This window comes from Lynx rufus, unplaced genomic scaffold (genome assembly GCF_022079265.1).
Source record: "Lynx rufus isolate CCGP_SWC_20201006 ecotype Redwood Valley unplaced genomic scaffold, mLynRuf1.p SCAF_2, whole genome shotgun sequence".
NCBI lineage: Eukaryota > Metazoa > Chordata > Mammalia > Carnivora > Felidae > Lynx > Lynx rufus.
The window spans coordinates 115,508,199-115,529,568 of record NW_025814834.1 but is presented as its reverse complement, the minus strand read 5'-3'; the positions used below and the strand labels follow the sequence as shown (position 1 = coordinate 115,529,568).

The 21,370-nt window shown below is 44.7% G+C and overlaps 1 protein-coding gene across 1 annotated transcript in view; it reads right to left on the bottom strand.

Annotated features, from left to right (window-relative positions):
- The window catches only part of FLG2 (filaggrin 2), a 67,251-nt gene extending 53,892 nt beyond the window's left edge, over positions 1-13,359 (bottom strand). Inside the window, exons 1-6 of the mRNA XM_047082280.1 lie at positions 13,222-13,359; positions 9,739-12,417; positions 8,692-9,371; positions 7,251-7,974; positions 6,351-6,995; positions 3,627-6,267 (exon numbers count right to left, since the gene is read on the bottom strand). Coding sequence (XP_046938236.1) covers positions 3,627-6,267; positions 6,351-6,995; positions 7,251-7,974; positions 8,692-9,371; positions 9,739-12,417; positions 13,222-13,359 — 7,507 coding nt within the window. The remainder of the gene's footprint in view (positions 1-3,626; positions 6,268-6,350; positions 6,996-7,250; positions 7,975-8,691; positions 9,372-9,738; positions 12,418-13,221) is intronic.
- Positions 13,360-21,370: the final 8,011 nt, after the last annotated feature.

Sequence of the window (21,370 nt, the reverse complement as noted above, 5' to 3'; positions counted from 1 at the left end):
TTTGCAGTTTGTTCTGTCAGACCTCAGATTTATTTCTTGGGTGTTATATCACAATACTTTGATATTTATCTAGCTGTCTGTCAGTCCTCAGATCTATTTCTTGGGTGTTATATCACAATAATTTGATACTTGTCTAGCTGTCTTGAGGGACAGGTAAGCATAGGGTCCTCCCATTACTCCATCCTCTATGCTCCCTCTACCAATATTTAAATTTCTTCTTATTTTTTAATGTTTATTTATTTTTGAGAGACACAGGGAGGCAGAGCATAAGCAGGGGAGGGGCAGAGAGAGAGGGAGACACAGAATCAGAAGCAGGCTCCAGGCTCTGACCTGTTAGCACAGAGCCTGATGCGGGGCTGGAACTCACAAACCATGAGATCATGACCTCAGCTGAAGTCAGATGCTTAACCGACTGAGCCACCCAGGCACCCACCAATATTTAAATTTCTAATGATGCTCTGATAATTAGTATTTACTTAGTGAATGAATGGTGAATGTATGAATTGATTATTATTTAGGATTAACTATCATAGACTCAGTTATTTTTTTTCTGTGTACATTAATAGTACATTAAGTATTTTATTTTCTTTCACTAATAAACTAATATGACTAATGTTCTGTTGACCACATAGCACGGTGGTCAAAATTTATATGATCTTGCTTAAAATATTAAAAACTAGATAGAATATATTCTGAGTATAATAAGAAAACAGAGCCCATGTTTTGTTTTTCATATAACTTCTGCCCCCAATAGGGACACCCACTGATGAATTTCACTTCAGTTTGAATTTCAAAAGTGGAGGTGGAAGAAAAGTAGCTTCAGTTTTTTGGGGGAGGAGAGAATGATGGGATACCAGATTCTGATTTAGGGCATTGTCATTCTTTTTGGTTAGATTAAATAAGTCTTGCTTGGATTATTTTCTTTCAGTCTGTAAATTGTGGGGATGATGTTTAAAGTCCTTATGAGTTATAGTATTCTGAACATTTTCTTTAGATTTTATAGTAAACTTTCTACTGAGGTTAGTATCTTTTGTATATATTTTTCTATTCCTTTTTACATATTTTGCTGTTCATAATAAATGTATGTATTGTTTTCCTCCTAGGCAAGAGTATATTTTTTATTGTTGTTTTTTTTTTTTTCATTTGGAAACTTCAGGACTCCATTAGCCTCCACTCCCATTAGCCTGCATTGATGGGGGAGGGATTTCAATTAGTGTATTTATCAGAGAGAGTCTATGGTGCATACCTCTTATTTCCAGAGTTTAGGTTTCTCAAGTCATGTTTGACAATGGTTGTTGTAATGATCATGATTAACTAAAACATCTGACTTCTCAGTATAAACCATCTCTTCCTATAAATGCTTTGGATAATGATTAGATTGAGGAGAGGACTAGATGTAGTTGAGTTTCACCTTTTCTGGACTCTTTGTTGTTGGTGTCTTGATGCTTCACTTACATCTGGGTGCCCAGAGGCAGAAGAATGAAATGTGCATCTGTCCCCGGGACAGGGAGCTGTATTTGTGTTTGTGAGGATAAAAGAGAAGAGAAACCTTACCTTGATGTAAAATTTATTGACAATTTTATGCAATATAGGAGATCATGACAATAAATTCAAAAATAGTAGTATCTAGTTCCAGTGGTGGCACAAAAGATGCAAATATTCTGACTCATCACCTACTATAACATTCTTTGTTCAGAACATGGAGTGTGTTACAATATTATTGGAGAAATTTTGGCTCCAAAATCATGTTTCTTAGCTCCCTGGATAGGTTTGTCAGTGGTCAATTAAAATAAAATCTGGAAAGTCCATGATCTGAGTCTGAGAAATTTTTAAAAAATGCTCATTTTATCCTAAAGCACCCAAATGACTTTGTCATATAGTTTTGAATATAGTTCCAAATGCTATTTACTTCTTCCATTCATTGTTTTCTAACCAAAGAGCTTAGTGATTGTGGAGCCTTACAAAAAGCTTGCACCAAACAAAAGAAATAGAGTGCAGTGCTACAATTAAATAAAAGGACAGCTATATACCCCCCTACCAAAAGAAAAGATCATGTATCTTAATTCCATGTTGTATGTCTCATTTCTTTTTTGGGTTCTTATTTGAGCTAGTTTGTTTTCTGTTGGTTTCAAATTATTCAAAGTAATAATACCTTTGTTCTTGGACATATTCATAGAGTGGAGTGTTACCTTCTAAGTAAAAGGAACCTGATTCTGTTCTCTCCCTTTTATGGCAACCTCTGGCCTCAGAGTTTCTTGTATGCATGTTGTCCACATCCTGACTATATATACTGATGCTTCCTAACAAACTTGATGTGGGCCCTTGCTTTTGTTTTTCCCCACTCCATATGGTTTTACTGCTTGATGAATGTCTATACCCATATTTTTCACTTCCTGTAGGGTCTTGTCTATTAAGAGAGTGACTAGAAATGAACCCTTGCCTCCTGCTTCTGCTATCACTTGACTGCTCATAGCTGTCACTTGATTGGTCATGGCTATATACTTGTCTTTCATTGGTGCTGAATCCAGATTGACCCTGGATGTCTACTGATTGTCTATTACTTGATCCTTGTCTTACTAAACTTGTGCTGGATCTTATCTGCTCATGAGAAGATGTATCTCCCAAATGCTCCTGGCTGGATTCATGCATACTTATATTATTGAACTCCGACTGTCCATGAGTAGATCCTGATGATTCATGAATCTGTTTCCCCCAATCTTTGGAATTCCCTTTATTACCACTATGGGATCCCTGCCTAAGAGTTGAACCAGATTTTGAATGGCAATGAGCTGATATAGATTGCCCATGGCTGAATATAGAATGGTTGCTTGACTGCCACCTTCCAGATTGAACATGAGTGTCACTTGATGGTTCATGACTTACTACTGAATGCCCATGACTAGATCCCTGCCTTCTAGTTACACTGGATGCAGACTGATTATGGGAATCAACTGATTGTCCATGACTTGAACCTTGTCTTTCTGTTATTTCAGTTGCTTTTGATCCTGTATGGTCATAACCAGAAATTAATTGTCCATGTGTAGACACTTGATTGTTGGCAGCTCTCTCTGTTGACCTCAAAGGGCTAGAATTGTGGCTGCTTGTTCTGCTGCCCCCAGAGGGTCCATACCCAGACTGCCCATAATCATATTCAGCACTTCCATAACTGCCATGTTTCCATCCTTGACCTGATCCATGTCTTTGTCTTCCACTAAGCTGTGACTGAGAATGACTTACTCTAGATTGGTGATGACTGCTATGTGAATGCTTACTTATGCTATCACTGGTGTGTCTATGAGTATCATGCGACTGTGTATGGCTGGATCCACCTTGTTCTGTTGTGCCAATTCCTAACTGTCCACGAGAAGATGTGGTGTGCCCCTGAGCTGAACCTGAGAATGTAGATTTGTCTACAACGTGTCTATGGGAGGATGCCTGTACTCCTGATCTTCTGGAACTAGGTTGCTTATGAATTGAAGTCTTCCCTTGTTCAATTTTGGAATGTTTAGAACTATCTCCTGACTCTTCAGTACTAGAACCATGTCTTCTGGTTGTATTACTAACTGTGTTTTGGGGAATAGAACCAAAATGCCTATGACTAGAAACTGAGTGTCCTTGTGACACACCTGAGTGCCTTTCAGTGTCGCTGGACTCACTCACACTAGATCCCTTTCTTCCAGTCCACCTGGATTCTGCGCTGGTGGCTTGTCCATGACCAGACTGGGCAGGTCCAGTGGTGTCTCCTGTCTGTGGGCGAGTAGTTCCCAGTCTACCTTCATGGGTAGATGTTGACTCTCTAAGTTGAGATCCAGCATGGCCATGAGGGGACGCTGTGTGTGTCTGTGGGACTCCTGAAGGCCTTTCACTGGACTCATTGATGCTGGATTCTCTTCTTCCAGTCCTACTGGATTCTGACCTGGTGGCTTGTCCATGAGTGGACTGGGTATGTCTAGTGGTGTCTCTTGACTGTCTGTGAGTAGTTCCCTGTCTTCCTTCCCGGGTGGATCCCGACTCTCCATGTTGAGATCCAGCCTGGCCATGAGGGGACCCTGCCTGTGTCTGTGGGACTCCTGAAGGCCTTCCCCTGTCACTGGACTCACTGCTCCTAGATCCTATTCTTCCCGTCCTACTGGATTCTGTCCTGGTGGCCTGTCCATGACCAGACAGTGTATGTCTGGTGGTGTCTACTTGCTGTCCGTGAGTAGTTTCCTGTCTTCCTTCATAGGTGGATGCTGACTCTCCCTGTTGGAATCCAGGGTGGCCATGAGGGGACCCTGCCTGTGTCTGTGGGACTCCTGAATGCCTTTCACTGTCACTGGACTCACTGACACTGGATTCTCTTCTTCCAGTCCTACTGGATTCTGACCTGGTGGCTTGTCCATGAGTGGACTGGGTATGTCTAGTGGTGTCTCCTGCCTGTCTGTGAGTAGTTCCCTGTCTTCCTTCCCGGGTGGATCCCGACTCTCCATGTTGAGATCCAGCATGGCCATGAGGGGACCCTGCCTGTGTCTGTGGGACTCCTGAAAGCCTTCCCCTGTCACTGGACTCACTGCTGCTAGATCCCGTTTTTTGGGTACTACTGGATTGTGTCCTGGTGGCTTGTCCATGCCCAGACTGGGTATGTCTAGTGGTGTTGTCTTGCTGTCTGTGAGTAGTTCCCTGTCTTCCTTCACGGGAGGATCCCAACTCTCCATGTTGAGATCCGGCATGGCCATGAGCAGATCCTGTGTTTGTCTGTGGGACTCCTGAGTGCGTTTCCGTGTCACTGGACTCACTGATGCTAGATCCCGTTCTTCGGGCCCTGCTGGAGTCTGTCCTGGTGGCCTGTCCATGACCAGACTGGGCATGTCTAGCGGAGTCTCCTACCTGTCTGTGAGTTGTTCCCTGTCTCCCTTTCAGTGTGGATCTTGACTCTCCCTGTTGGAATCCAGGGTGGCCATGAGGGGACCCTGCCTGTGTCTGTGGGACTCCTGAGTGCCTTTCACTGTCACTGGACTCACTGACACTGGATTCTCTTCTCCCAGTCCTACTGGATTCTGACCTGGTGGCTTGTCCATGAGTGGACTGGGTATGTCTAGTGGTGTCTCCTGCCTGTCTGTGAGTAGTTCCCTGTCTTCCTTCCCGGGTGGATCCCGACTCTCCATGTTGAGATCCCGCCTGGTCATGAGGGGACTCTGTGTGTGTCTGTGGGAGTCCTGAGTGCCTTTCCCTGTCACTCGATTCACTGGCACTGGATCTGCTTCTTTGGGTCCTGCTAGATTCTGTCCTGGTGGCCTGTCCAAGACCAGAATGAGCTTGTCTAGTGGTGTGTCCTTGCTGTCTGTGAGTAGTTTCTGGTCTTTCTTCCCGGGTGGATCCTGACTCTCCATGTTGAGATCCAACATGGCCATGAGGGGACCCTGCCTGTGTCTGTGGGACTCCTGAGTGCCTTTCACTGTCACTGGACTCACTGACACTGGATTCTCTTCTCCCAGTCCTACTGGATTCTGACCTGGTGGCTTGTCCATGCCCAGACTGGGTATGTCTAGTGGTGTCTCTTGCCTGTCTGTGAGTAGTTCCCTGTCTTCCTTCCCGGGTGGATCCCGACTCTCCATGTTGAGATCCAGCATGGCCATGAGGGGACCCTGACTGTGTCTGTGGGACTCCTGAGTGCCTTTCACTGTCACTGGACTCACTGACACTGGATTCTCTTCTCCCAGTCCTACTAGATTCTGACCTGGTGACTTGTCCATGAGTGGACTGTGTATGTCTAGTGGTGTCTCTTGCCTGTCTGTGAGTAGTTCCCTGTCTTCCTTCCCGGGTGGATCCCGACTCTCCATGTTGAGATCCAGCATGGCCATGAGGGGATCCTGCCTGTGTCTGTGGGACTCCTGAAGGCCTTCCCCTGTCCCTGGACTCACTGCTCCTAGATCCTGTTCTTCCTGTCCTACTGGATTCTGTTCTGGTGGCCTGTGCATGACCAGACAGTGTATGTCTAGTGCTGTCTCTTTGCTGTCTGTGAGTAGTTCCCTGTCTTCCTTCATGGGAGGATCCCAACTCTTCATGCTGAGATCCAGCCTGGCCATGAGCGGATCCTGTGTTTGTCTGTGGGACTCCTGAGTGTGTTTCCGTGTCACTGGACTCACTGATGCTAGATCCCGTTCTTTGGGCCCTGCTGGAGTCTGTCCTGGTGGCCTGTCCATGACCAGACTGGGCATGTCTAGTGGAGTCTCCTACCTGTCTGTGAGTTGTTCCCTGTCTCCCTTTCAGTGAGGATCCTGACTCTCCCTGTTGGAATCCAGGGTGGCCATGAGGGGACCCTGCCTGTGTCTGTGGGACTCCTGAGTGCCTTTCACTGTCACTGGACTCACTGACACTGGATTCTCTTCTCCCAGTCCTACTGGATTCTGACCTGGTGGCTTGTCCATGAGTGGACTGGGTATGTCTAGTGGTGTCTCCTGCCTGTCTGTGAGTAGTTCTCTGTCTTCCTTCCTGGGTGGATCCCGACTCTCCATGTTGAAATCCAGCATGGCCATGAGGGGACCCTGCCTGTGACTGTGGGACTCCTGAGTGCCTTTCACTGTCACTGGACTCACTGACACTGGATTCTCTTCTCCCAGTCCTACTGGATTCTGACCTGGTGGCTTGTCCATGAGTGGACTGGGTATGTCTAGTGGTGTCTCCTGCCTGTCTCTGAGTAGTTTCTGGTCTTCCTTCCTGGGTGGATACCAACTCTCCATGGTGAGATCCAGCATGGCCCTGAGGGGACCCTGCCTGTGTGTGTGGGACTCCTGAGTGCCTTTCACTGTCACTGGGCTCACTGACACTGGATTCTCTTCTCCCAGTCCTACTGGATTCTGACCTGGTGACTTGTCCGTCCCCAGACTGGGTATGTCTGGTGGTGTCGTCTTGCTGTCTGTGAGTAGTTCCCTGTCTTCCTTCATGGGAGGATCCCAACTCTCCATGTTGAGATCTGGCATGGCCATGAGCGGATCCTTTGTTTGTCTGTGGGACTCCTGAGTGCGTTTCCGTGTCACTAGACTCACTGATGCTAGATCCTGTTCTTCGGGCTCTACTGGATTCTGTCCTGGTGGCCTGTCCATGACCAGACTGGGTATGTCTAGTGGAGTCTCCTACCTGTCTGTGAGTTGTTCCCTGTCTCCCTTTCAGTGTGGATCTTGACTCTCCCTGTTGGAATCCAGGGTGGCCATGAGGGGACCCTGCCTGTGTCTGTGGGACTCCTGAGTGCCTTTCACTGTCACTGGACTCACTGACACTGGATTCTCTTCTCCCAGTCCTACTGGATTCTGACCTGGTGGCTTGTCCATGAGTGGACTGGGTATGTCTAGTGGTGTCTCCTGCCTGTCTGTGAGTAGTTCTCTGTCTTCCTTCCCGGGGGGATCCCGACTCTCCATGTTTAGATCCCGCCTGGTCATGAGGGGACTCTGTGTGTGTCTGTGGGAGTCCTGAGTGCCTTTCCCTGTCACTCGATTCACTGGCACTGGATCTGCTTCTTTGGGTCCTGCTAGATTCTGTCCTGGTGGCCTGTCCAAGACCAGAATGAGCTTGTCTAGTGGTGTGTCCTTGCTGTCTGTGAGTAGTTTCTGGTCTTCCTTCCCGGGTGGATCCTGACTCTCCATGTTGAGATCCAACATGGCCATGAGGGGACCCTGCCTGTGTCTGTGGGACTCCTGAGTGCCTTTCACTGTCACTGGACTCACTGACACTGGATTCTCTTCTCCCAGTCCTACTGGATTCTGACCTGGTGGCCTGTCCATGACCAGACAGTGCATGTCTAGTGGTGTCTCTTGCCTGTCTGTGAGTAGTTCCCTGTCTTCCTTCTCGGGTGGATCCCGACTCTCCATGTTGAGATCCAGCCTGGCCATGAGGGGACTCTGTGTGTGTCTGTGGGACTCCTGAGTGTGTTTCCCTGTCACTGGACTCACTGATGCTAGATCCCGTTCTTCGGGCCCTGCTGGAGTCTGTCCTGGTGGCCTGTCCATGACCAGACTGGGCATGTCTAGTGGAGTCTCCTACCTGTCTGTGAGTTGTTCCCTGTCTCCCTTTCAGTGAGGATCCTGACTCTCCCTGTTGGAATCCAGGGTGGCCATGAGGGGACCCTGCCTGTGTCTGTGGGACTCCTGAGTGCCTTTCACTGTCACTGGACTCACTGACACTGGATTCTCTTCTCCCAGTCCTACTAGATTCTGACCTGGTGGCTTGTCCATGCCCAGACTGGGTATGTCTAGTGGTGTCTCTTGCCTGTCTGTGAGTAGTTCCCTGTCTTCCTTCCCGGGTGGATCCTGACTCTCCATGTTGAGATCCCGCCTGGTCATGAGGGGACTCTGTGTGTGTCTGTGGGAGTCCTGAGTGCCTTTCCCTGTCACTCGATTCACTGGCACTGGATCTGCTTCTTTGGGTCCTGCTAGATTCTGTCCTGGTGGCCTGTCCAAGACCAGAATGAGCTTGTCTAGTGGTGTGTCCTTGCTGTCTGTGAGTAGTTTCTGGTCTTCCTTCCCGGGTGGATCCCGACTCTCCATGTTGAGATCCAGCATGGCCATGAGGGGACCCTGCCTGTGACTGTGGGACTCCTGAGTGCCTTTCACTGTCACTGGACTCACTGACACTGGATTCTCTTCTCCCAGTCCTACTGGATTCTGACCTGGTGGCTTGTCCATGAGTGGACTGTGTATGTCTAGTGGAGTCTCCTACCTGTCTGTGAGTAGTTTCTGGTCTTCCTTCCCGGGTGGATCCCGACTCTCCATGTTGAGATCCAGCATGGCCATGAGGGGACCCTGCCTGTGTCTGTGGGACTCCTGAAGGCCTTTCACTGTCACTGGACTCACTGACACTGGATTCTCTTCTCCCAGTCCTACTGGATTCTGTCCTGGTGGCCTGTCCATGACCAGACAGTGTATGTCTAGTGGTGTCTCTTTGCTGTCTGTGAGTAGTACCCTGTCTTCCTTCATGGGTGGATCCTGACTCTTCATGCTGAGATCCAGCCTGGCCATGAGGGGACTCTGTGTGTGTCTGTGGGACTCCTGAGTGCCTTTCCCTGTCACTTGATTCACTGACACTGGATCTGCTTCTTTGGGTCCTGCTAGCTTCTGTCCTGGTGGCCTGCCCATGACCAGAATGAGCTTGTCTAGTGGTGTCTCCTTGCTTTCTGTGAGTAGTTTCCCATCTTCCTTCATGGGTGGATCCTGACTCTCCCTGTTGGAATCCAGGGTGGCCATGGACTCCTGAAAGCCTTCCCCTGTCACTGGACTCACTGCTGCTAGATCCCGTTTTTCGGGTCCTACTGGATTCTGTCCTGGTGGCCTGTCCATGGCCAGAATGGGCATGTCTTGTGTTGTCTCCTTCCTGTCTCTGAGTAGATCTTTCATTTTTACCTGTGGGAATTCCTCCTGATTTTTCATGGTCATTTTCATAATGCTCCCGGGTAGTTGCTGAATATGTCTCCCATTTATCTGTCTGGGCTTGACTGTCATTTTTGTGGTTATGTTTCGTGTCCTGTGTTGTAGAAGTCCTTCTTTCCTGACTTGATCCTTGCCTTTGTTGGCTATGTCCATGAATGCTGTCATGATCTTCAGTCTCTTTTGCTGTTGTACTGTGTCTCTTGTTTCTCTCATTATCCCTCTGAGTAGTTTTCTTTGGGCCTGTTTCTCTTATCTGAGTGTGGGCTGAATCTGATATGGGTCTTCCATGTTTTGGACCCTCTTTTCCTGAACTAGTGCAAGAGCTTTCTTTTCTCCTTACCCTAGATTCATGTTGTTCATATCCAGAAGATTCCCCTGAGCTAAACCCATGTTGATCATAAGTAGAAGACTGACTTGTGCTAGCATGTTGATCAGGGTTAGAGGACTTTCCTGAGCAGGATCCTTGGCCAAAATTGGAGGATTGCACTGAAGTGGAACAATGTTGACCACGGCTAGACTGACCTGATCTAGACTCATGTTGTCCAAAGCCAGAAGAATGACCTGAGCCAGTCCCAAAGCTAGGGGACTGATGTGAGCTAGATCCATGTCCAGAGCCCGAGGATTGACCTGTCCCAGACCCATGTTGTCCAGAGCTAGAAAATGGACCTGCACCAGACCCTTGTTGTTCAAAGGCAGAGGATTCGCCTGAGCCAGACCCATGCTGTCCAAAACTAGAGGAATGACCTGAGCCAGACCCATATTGGCCAAAGCCAGAAGACTGACCTGAGCTAGATCCATGTTGTCCATAGCCAGAGGTCTGACCTGAACCAGACCCATGCTGGCCAAAGCCAGAGGACTGACCTGAGCCAGACCCATGTTGTCTAAAGCCAGAGGACTGGCTTGAGCCAGAGCCATGTTGTCCACAACCAGAGGACTGACCTGAGCCAGAGCCATGTTGTCCAAAACTAGAGGACTGACCTGAGCCAGTCCCATGTTGTCCAAAGCCAGAGGACTGGCTTGAGCCAGACCCATGCTGGCCAAAGCCAGAGGACTGGCCTGAACCAGAGCCATGTTGTCCAAAACCAGAGGACTGACCTGAGCCAGACCCATGTTGTTCAAAACCAGAAGACTGACCTAAGCCAGACTCATGTTGTCCAAAGCCAGAGGATTGGCTTGAGCCAGACCCATGTTGGCCAAAACCAGAGGATTGACCTGAGCCAAACCCATGTTGGCCAAAACCAGAGGATTGACCTGAGCCAGACCCATGTTGGCCAAAGCTGGAGGACTGACTTGATCCAGACCCATACTGACCAAAGCCAGAGGACTGACCTGAGCTGGATCCATGCTGGCCAAAACCAGAGGATTGACCTGAGCCAAACCCATGTTGGCCAAAACCAGAGGATTGACCTGAGCCAGACCCATGTTGGCCAAAGCTGGAGGACTGACTTGATCCAGACCCATACTGACCAAAGCCAGAGGACTGACCTGAGCTGGATCCATGCTGGCCAAAACCAGAGGATTGACCTGAGCCAAACCCATGTTGGCCAAAACCAGAGGATTGACCTGAGCCAGACCCATGTTGGCCAAAGCTGGAGGACTGACTTGATCCAGACCCATACTGACCAAAGCCAGGGGACTGACCTGAGCTGGATCCATGGTGGCCAAAGCCAGAGGACGGTCCTGAACTAGACCCATGCTGACCAAAGCCAGAGGATTGTCCTGAGCTTGACCCATGTTGTCCAAAACCAGAGGATTGACCTGATCCTGACCCATGTTGTCCAAAGCCAGAGGTCTGACATGAGCCAGACCCATGTTGTTCAAAGCCAGAGGACTGGCATGAGCCAGAGCCATGTCCAAAGCCAGAGGACTGACATGAGCCAGATCCATGTTGTCCACATTTAGAAAATTCCTTTGAACCAGACCCTTTTTGATGAGAGTTTGAAAAATGTCCACAAGAACCAGATCCATGTTGACCATAACTAGAAGACTGACTTGTTCCAGACCCATATTGTTCACAGCAAGAGGACTGACTTGAACCTGTTCTCTGTTGTCTTCCACAGTTCTGTGTCTGACCACATGCTCTAGATCCGTATCCTCTTTGACTAGAAGGCTGACTACAGAAGCTAGGCTCATGCTGACCACATCCAGAGGACTGACCTCCCGAGATACATCCACGATCTTGTCTTCCACTACTTCCTGTTTGATAACCTGACTGAGTGCAGCTAGATTGATTTCCTTGCCCTCCAAATCTACCTTCCTGACAGGAACTAGAAGTATTTTGTGGACTTCCACACCCACCCGAATTTCTGGAACCACATCCATAGCTTTGTCTTCCACTGTCTTCTGAACCTTTAGAGCTAGACCCAAGCTTTTGTCCTCCACTATTTCTTGACTGAGTAGAGTTTGATTCATGCCCACCAGCATCCAGTCTATGTGACAGACCACCATGACTTTTCCTCCTCTCACTCTTTGACCCAGATCCAGATTCTGATTCATATTCCTTCCCAGATTCCCTGGTGGGGCTAACATGTGACTTGTTTCTTCTATCCCCCAGCTCTCCAGAGCTGGAACCATGTCTTTCTTTGTCACTATTCCATGAGTGACCAGACCCACGGTGTCTTTTCTCAGATTTCTCTTGGTTCTCTGAGCTAGATAAACCACCTTGCCTTCCCAGCCTCCTGGAATTTGACCCATGTCTGTGTTTCACACTTCGCCTCAAACCCTCAGAACCATAACCATACTCCTCTCCCTCCCTCCAATTTGAATGCCTGTAACCTGATTTCTGTTCTGGTGCATCTTCTTCATCCTCTTCTGTTTCACTTTCTTCCTTATGGTGTCGGTGACCACGCCTATGCTTCTTTGACCCTGAAGCTTTGCAGTATTCTTTGCTGAGAACCTTGTTGCAGGCCATAGCCAGCTTGAATACCATCAGAAGAAACTCAGTAAAGTCCAGTCTTCGGTCATGATCTCGATCTAGCATGTGCATGATGACATCCACTGTGTCTGGATCATCTGGGTTCTGTATACAAGTGACATACCAAAGGAGACCTGGTCAGCTTAGCCCACATAGTCAGCTAAAATATTCAAGTAGAAAAAATAAAATAAAATATTCAAACAGAGCTGTGGAATTGTGGATGTTTGACAATAGGTATTTTTAATCCAGTCAAGGGTTACTTTAAGCTAAAGCAGCCTAATAATTAGGATCCAGCAGGTGAGAAGAGGTAATAGAAAAGAACTATTGGGTTCTCCAACAGAATGCAATTCAAGGACCTAAGGTAGGGGACTAGGTACTCAGGTATATACAAGAAGGAATTGAATAAATCAAGTTTAGTACCTGGTATATTTTAGTTTTACATAAATTTTAAATATTACATGCTAATATATTCTTTGTTAGAATCTATAATTTTAAAGTTATTAGCTGAGTCCTTCCCAAGTAAATGGGAAAAAAATGCTTGTTTTTTGTTTATAATTTTTAGTAATTCTGGCTACTTAGTCAGATCTCTTTGTAGACATTTCCCTCTTTATACTTTTTCTTCTTTTAACTCATATTTTAGCACAAATTTATTTTCTGTTATTTTTCGTAAGGGGAGACCTGGGAGCATGAAAAAGTCTGAAGGTCTATATGGTGGGGGTAAACAGGAAAATGAGGGAAAAAATCACCTTTATAAAAATAAATTCTGCTCCAACAGACTTTCTGATGTGCCCAAGAAGTAACACTCATAGTTTTCCCAAAGACTACTGAGACTGTGCAGTTTTTAGCTACTCTTTGTTCACATAACAGAGAATTGATAGGACCCTAGCAATCTTGGTAGATGGTTCTCACCTTCAGAATTGGACGGAACTCTTTCTCTAGAAGTTCCTTTAGCTCATCCTTGCTCAGTGTGCCACACTCCCCATCTTGGTTGGTATATTTGTAGAAAACATCAATGACTGTGACAACACTTCTTAAGAGGTCGGTCATCTTTTTGCAAGTTTAAGTGTACCTGAAGATAAAAGAAACAAAAGACCCTATTATTCATTTTCTTTTTTTAAAAAATTTATAAGTAATTCTAACTTTAATAATAATCATTCTAGTTTTTCAAGTCTCTTACACTTGACAAATACAACAAATAAGGAAGGGTTGAGGATCTGTCAACACAGTAATAACTAACTTTGTTAACTTTGAGTTACTTTGCTAAGATTGTCATGGCATGTTACTGGCTGAACTGGGATAAGCACTCAGATCTCCATGTCCTGGCTGAATATATTCCTTACATAATGTCTCTACACTTTGTGTACTTTGGTGTTCTGAGTGTTGTCCTGGAGCTTCTAAAGTTTCCAGAACCACTCAGATGTATTGTCCCAGTCTCTCTGGTTAGTTTCACTGGTTCTCTTGAGTTAAAAGTGACAGACCTTCTATCATACCTACTTCTCCTCTGGCCACCAGAAGCTAAACAGGACTACTAAGGCCTTCAGCAAATAGAAAATGGTGCTACAGAAGCATGAGATAGCCCTTATCAGAGCTCAAGTACTATCCTAATCTCAGCCTTGACCAAACACTGTTCTTTTTCAGTAACCAGAAAGAAAGACTCAGCAATGCAGGCAGTAGTTTGACTAGTAGATGATTTGATCTTGGAGCCCCAAGGACTTACATTAAACAGGGAAGGGACTCTACACCAGGGCTGACCTCCGCCCTATTTGAGCTGGGCAATCCAGAAAAAAAATGTCATGCAAAAGACTGGGAAGAGAATGTGGAATGGCCTAGAAGAAGGCAAATTTCTTGCATTATTCATCTTTACAACAACAGATTTATTCTAAAAAGACCCCAGGATAAAGTAAACTAATCAAAAAATTAAAAGAAAAGAAAAAGAGACAAAAATGAAAAGGCCAAATATATATTAGCTCTTACTCCTGGATTTCTGCTGTGGATAACAATCAACCAAATATTCATCAGTATAGCTGGATGAATTTTCTCTCACCTGGTTCACCAAAGGAACACGTAGGATAAAGCTTGATGCAGCTTGCAGGGTGACCAGTGGATTGAGATAGTGGCCCTTATATAACTAAAAATGTGTGGGTGCTGCCCTCTGTGGGATGGACTGATTCATTTCTAATCAAATCTAACCCCTCCTCTGTCCATGTTTATCTTCCTACTTCTTCGCATTCTTATCTTTGATATGATTGCAGAAAGGATGGTGCTGGCCCAGCTTTCAGTATGAGGACATGTTACAGAACACTTTTTTTAGCGTCATGCACTTGTGAAAAATAGACTGTGTTTTAGAGGACTAAACAAGGGAATGTGTGGCTCATTCCCTTTATCTAGTACCCACAATAAATAGCAATGTGTAAGATACTTGGCGGGTGTGCAGTAAATGTATATTCACTTGAAAATGAATATAGGCCATTAGGCTTACCTAATTCATACCTTTTGGCATTAATAATACCTACCATTTATTGAATTTACTATGTGCTAGATATTGTGCTGAATACTTTTTATGTATCATTTTATTTGATCTTTATAACATTTCTATGATATTTTATTGTTCATTCCAAGAGCAGTCACTCAGGGAGCATGAGTCCTCTTCAAGGTCACACAGCCTGTAGGTGGAGGAACCAGGGTTTGGGCCTGTAGCTACCTTATTATAACCATTCTCTTAACCATTATGCTGGCTTACTTTTGTGTATCTATCACATATACCTATTATATGGAAAATGATGCACTGTTTTAGGACCATCAGGCCTACCCAAGCACAAAAAATATGAAAGAGTGATATAAGAAGTGCTGCCAGCCAGGAAGACAAGAAACATATTCTCTGGCTCCCTGAAGGCTCTTTTCTAAGCTATAAAAGTTATGTTAATACGCTATACATAAAAGTAATGTTTCAAGAACTATTCACGGACAAATCTAGAGTGAGTTTTCTTCTTGGGATATTTTTCTAGCATCCTGCTATCCATTGGTTATTTGGCAGCTTTGGGCCTAGACCTTTGGGAGAATATCATTTGTATACATAGTCTATCAAATATAATACTTTAGGGAAGTGAAAATAATCAGAAAGTTGTGTTAGGCATGGAGAGGCAGCTTTTCTGCACTTTGTCAGCACGTGATACTGCTGCTTCTGCTGCTGCTGCTGCTGCTGCTGCTGCTGCTAAAGACAGCAGCTACACGTGCTAGCTTTACATACTTACCTATTTATTCTTTACAGTAACTCCACCATTCTCATTTTACAGATAAGGAAAGCACAGAGAAATTGAATAATTTGTCCAAAATCACAGCTAGTAAGTGGCAGCACTGGGATAGAAACCCATGCTGTCCAGTGTGAAAGCTGGGTGCTTAACCACATCTGTACCACATATGTGGGGGAGGGGTCGATTCCTATCTGGGTGCCCCTCCTGCGAAGCTGTCTTACATTATTCACCGCACCATCTAGACAGTGCCTAGAACTTAGTAGATACTTAGAATGGGTGCCTGTTTACAAAATAATGGTTATACTACTGAGATATATCCATTGATCTCATAGCCAGGGAGCCCAGAACCAAAATGGCCACACAGAAAGTTGTGCTGTCTCTTGGATATCATGGTCATTTTCAATGGTAGGCATCTTTTGGAAATGTGCTTTTTTTTGTTGTGATAACCGCTATTTCAAGGACAACTTTCAGACCCCAGCCTCTGTACCAAGACAGGTTTTAAAGCCATCCTTGCATAGCAACTCCAGTTTAGAACTTTGAAGCCAGTTCCATTGCTTGCTTCTGTGTGTTCTGTGTATTCAGGTGTCTCTTCCTTTTCTGACTTGTTTAGCATAATAACGGGAAGAATAGACTCAGAAGTCAGAAAGATTTGAGCTCCAATCTCAGCTCTGTCTTTTCTTGGCTGCATTCCTTGGGCAGTTACCTAATCTTTTGAGCCTCAGTTTCCCAACTTTTATAGTGGTAAACACTACAAAACACTGACCTCACTGGTGGAGATTGCTTAAGATTTATTACATGTAGGAGGCACTCAATCATGTTAGATAAATTAGGAGCCAAAACTAGGCCTTTAAAGGCAGAAATACTACTTTGTCAAAAGCATGACAAGTCATGATTCTTTTTCTTAAAAAAATAACAATTTTATTGAGATATAATTAACACACCATAAAAATTAGCCTTTTAAGTTGTACAATTCAGTGATTTTTAGTATAGTCACAGAGTTGTGCACCTAAGTCAGGTTTGTTGTGATGTCTGTGTCCTTAAGTAAGTTTGCTCACCAGTCCTCCAGTTTTCCCTCTATACTAATCAGAAGGAGGGTGTTCGTGTCAGAGTGCAAGTGGACTCATGTCACACCATTTTAGCCACAATTCTGGGGAACAGCTAGAGTCCTACCAGAGCCCCACTGTTTGGAAAGGAATGATGGTCTCTAAGGATCCATTGGATGACACCTGCAAAGACTTTGGCCTGCCTGGGTTCTGAAAGGCAGCTTGGTCCAGTGAAACAGAACTCTGGAGCCTGGAGCTAGAATGTGGTCTCTGCTACACCAATTCTCTGGGTCTGAGCCTCTTTCCTGCCCTATTCTACTAATCTTATCACCCTCTGCTTATTCCACATTTATACTGCTCTGGGCTCTCTTAGATTTTGGGCCCATTTGGTGAAACTTGTGCATTATTGGCGACGGGATTGTCTTGAGGCAGAAGCAGTAACTTGGAATATTAAAAATAACTGTAATTGCATCTGTGAAAGTGATAGCTTTTGGTTTTCTTCACTGAATGTCAGCTGAATTTTGTTTCCACAGCTCATCCTGTACAAGGGTGGGGGTGCTTCTTTAAGTTAGAGTAGTTCTGCTTTGGCTTCCTGTTCAAATGGAATTCCTAAGGACTTGCCTTGGGGCCTGAGTGGGGCTGTGCCTGTCGTAACAACTAAGCATTTTCTCTGCACCGGGACTCTTAGTAGCCCTGATTTTGGGGTTTCTCAATGAACTCACCTTAGAGCTGATACCCAAGAGCTGCTCTAGGGGACACCGATACATATTAAATGCCTCTCTAAAAGCGGCTCTTGGTATGGTGTGGTAGGAAGAATGTTGACTTTGCAGTAAGACAGACTGTTTCTTTACCACAAGCTCCAACATACTCCCTGTAATATTTTGGGCAAGTTTCTAAATCTCCGTCTCTGATTCTTCACTGTGGGATAATGAGGAGGACCTGATAGGAATTTAACATATTTTCTTTTCTTTTCCTTCTTATTCTCAAGGTTAATCTGATTGGTAGAAGGTTATTGATAGCATTTGGGGGTGATGGTTCCTGGATATGATTCTTAACTCTCTTCCCTTCTGGTAGCCTCTCTTCCTAAATGAAATCAGAGGCCAGTGGGGTTGAATGATTGGAACCCAGCCTTCAAAGGAGTTTTAATTTCTATTATGAAGAGTCCATGGGGAAGGTGGAACCACTAGCTTCATTAGCTGAGAGTGCCCCCACTCCCAGATTCCTTTCTTATTTTCCCGAATTTTGCTGATATCTCAAGACCCATGTGCTGGAGCAGCAATCTCACAAAGAGATGCCTACCGACAACCACACCCAGGCTGTCAGTCTGGAATAGGAGGCTTCAGCAGCTTCTGTCCAGATTTAACTGAGATGTACCACCTGGGACCTCTAGATGCTTGTTGAAATCTACTCGGGGCCATTTCTGAAGACCATTTCTGTGTCTCAGATGCTTAAATGGTCCTTGCAGCCACAATATCAATAACCTGTAATGACATTATGGATTTGGAAACTTCCTGGCTATATAAACTTGACTTGAAAGGGGAGGGACTTGGATTACCACTGGAATGCTCAGATTCACTAGATGATCTAGAATTTGTATTTGGACAATCTGAAAGGTATGACTATTAAGTAAGACTGCTGGTTTTTTTCTTAAAACAGCCTAGAAAACGTACCAAAAGTAAGTTCCCTGAAAGGCTGTAAGTAGTGCCTAGAATGTTGGGAGAGCTCCTCCTTCAGAGCATTTAGAGCAGTGCATCCTTTTAAATATTATTTAGTAGGTGAAAATGTTGGCATTTTAAGCATGAATTTGATTTGGGAATAATTTATAAGACTTTGGAACCAAGTTTGGTAAATAAAGAGAATAACTGATAAACTTTAAAAAAGAGAGTCTATTGTTAAGTGTGAATGAATTTAAAGTAACTAGACTGATTTCTTCAGTCCAGTGGTTCTCAGCAATTCATTTTACTTCAGCAAACATTTTCCGAGGACTTTTCTATGCTCCCATTACCCTTTTGTTTGTGGGAATGTGCTTTCAGTGGTAAGGCAGTCCAAGATTATGTGCAACAGTATAATAAAGCTAGATCAACTTTGAGGCTTGGCTTAGGGCTTTGGCTATCAGGAAAACTGCTGAATATTTATGTATGTCTTCAAGGAAATTACAATGGTTTAGGATTATTTATGAGACTGGAATTTTCTATCACTCTCTTTCAGTGATTTGGTACTCTCCTGTTTGAAAAACTATTTTGCTGTTTAGGATTTCCCAGGATGCATTGTGCATACATGTGCACGTGCACACACAAATATATAGATGTGAATATGCATCTATCCATCCCTAAATCATCCATAAAATTTAGCTAGGGACAGACTTGCTCTAGAATATCCAATATGACTGATCTTTCATGCCTTCTGGTTAGAAGAAATTGACAAAAATTGTATTTTAGGTTGCCTGGGATGGTATCTTTGAATAGCACTAGAGAAAAATAAATCTAAGACCTCTATGAATTATAGTCATCAGGCTTAGATTTTGTTAATTTTGGATTAATTTTATTGATTGTTGCCATTACCTATGACCGTTTCATTTGTTTCCCTTTAAAATTAATTACGTTTATTTTACTAATTATAAATAAAGTCACTCCACCCATGTGCTAATTCCTTGCCTCTGGCACTGACTATGCCTCAGAGCTTGGGCCTTCTGGGATTATTCAGTTTAAATTACCTCTGAGCATCTGGACTCTAAACGGAAGGATAGCAAAGTGGGATCTATGGAAAACCATATCGACAGTGTCTCATTTTTGTTTCAGTGGGAGGTTTTCTTCCTTGGGGACTGGTGTCTTGAATTAGGGATACTATCTCACCAGGTTAGCAAGGTAATTGCAAAAGGCAGAGAGTGTAATTATTTTGTGTAACTATTAAAGGATGACTAAAGGTTCAAGGATTGACTTCTAATCCAATTGCTTCACCCACTGCCCCTAGTATCGTGCAGGTCAAAACACATGGAGCAGAACTACTCCCTGAGGGTCGAGGACTCCTGGCTGAGGGAGACAAATATTTAGCTTTTTAAGATGTTCATAGATGGCATTCTACTCACTTCTGAAATGTTTATGGCTTGAGAGGCAGATGAACTCATGGAGAGTGGGGCTTGGGCCTTTGCCACAAGAGAAGAGCCTGTTAACCTAGACCTCTGCCAGGGCCTTCCTCACACACATTTCCTAAGTCTGGTCCATGTAGAATAATTCAGGGCAACCACAAGGTAGGACTCTTGAAGGAAAATGTTTCTTGGGTTCTCCCGAAAAACTAAAACAAAATCTGTTTGCAAAATTGTTTAGCCCAACGATGAAGCACACAAACCTTGGAATCTCACAAATCTGGGTTGGAAGTCTGCCTCTGCCACCCACTACTTGTGTGGCTTAATGTGTCTGTAAATATAGGGAATTTTGTTCATAGGGTAGTTATAAAATTTAAAAGAAATAAGTCAAATGCCTAGAACAAAATAGCCATTCAGTAAGAGATGGAGATTGCTATTTTTTAACTACACTCCGCCCTTTTTTTTTGCATTTGATTGAAATATTGATACTTTCTTTGTCCATTTTGTGGGTGATACTATCAACATGAATGTTGCTTTTACCAGTTTGTTTTGAGAGCCAAAATCTTATGTCGGAAATTGTGCTGGGGATTAATCTGCTTCTCTAGACACTGCATACTGTAGAAGGTGACCTGTGATTAGTCTGCTTGGAAAAAGGACATGGTTCAGGTTCAGTTGGCCAGCAGGTCACATTTATTGAAGGTAATTATGATGCCAATAATCGTGATGCTGTTTGTGGTGGTCGTGATGACAACACAAACTCTGTTCATGAAGGGGATAGAATCCTCAGATCAGACCTATTTATTTTTGCAGCAGGTCAAAGCATAGGACCAAGATTTGCCTGAAGGGTACATAGACTGTCTCCTTTCTCTTCCATTCACTCTATGACTGCAGGGTCAGGGGGGGAATGGAGGCTGTCTGTGGTGTATTTATCTTGATTTTCTAATGTATAAACTTTCTCACTCTGGTTATGCTCTAGCCCCTGGAAGCCCCTTTCTGGTTGTTTAGCCACCTCATCTTCACCAGAAAGGTATTCTCTTCCCAAATCTTGAGACCATGGATTCTTTTGAGGCTTTATAGATAGAAAAATATTTCTGTCCCTTCTCTCATAAAGAAGCCAGATTCCTTGGGGCGCCTGGGTGGCTCAGTCGGTTAAGCGGCCAACTTCGGCTCAGGTCATGATCTCACAGTCCATGAGTTCGAGCCCCGCGTCGGGCTCCGTGCTGACAGCTCAGAGCCTGGAGCCTGTTTCAGATTCTGTGTCTCCCTCTCTCTGACCCTCCCCCGTTCATGCTCTGTCTCTCTCTGTCTCAAAAATAAATAAACGTTAAAAAAAATTAAAAAAAAAAAAAAGAAGCCAGATTCCTACCAGTCTCTAATGAATTGTGGATTTACGGATTTCTCCACTGCCTCTTCCCCTCCTACCCCCATAGAATTCTGATAGATAGGTATCAGAATGTGTGGTTTGGATTGGTCTGAAATGTCAGGAGACACTTTCTGACTAAGGCATATTTTGCAGCTTTAGAAACCTCCTCTACCGGTATGTAAAATAAAGCTGAGCTATCAAGTTCAGCTGCTTTGACCTGCTAGTTGCTTAAGCCTACCAGTGCCTGGAGTTCAGTTGAAGCAAAGCCCAACCCAAATTAGGTCTTTAAGTAAAGCCAGAGGCAAGTTGAGTCAGGTGC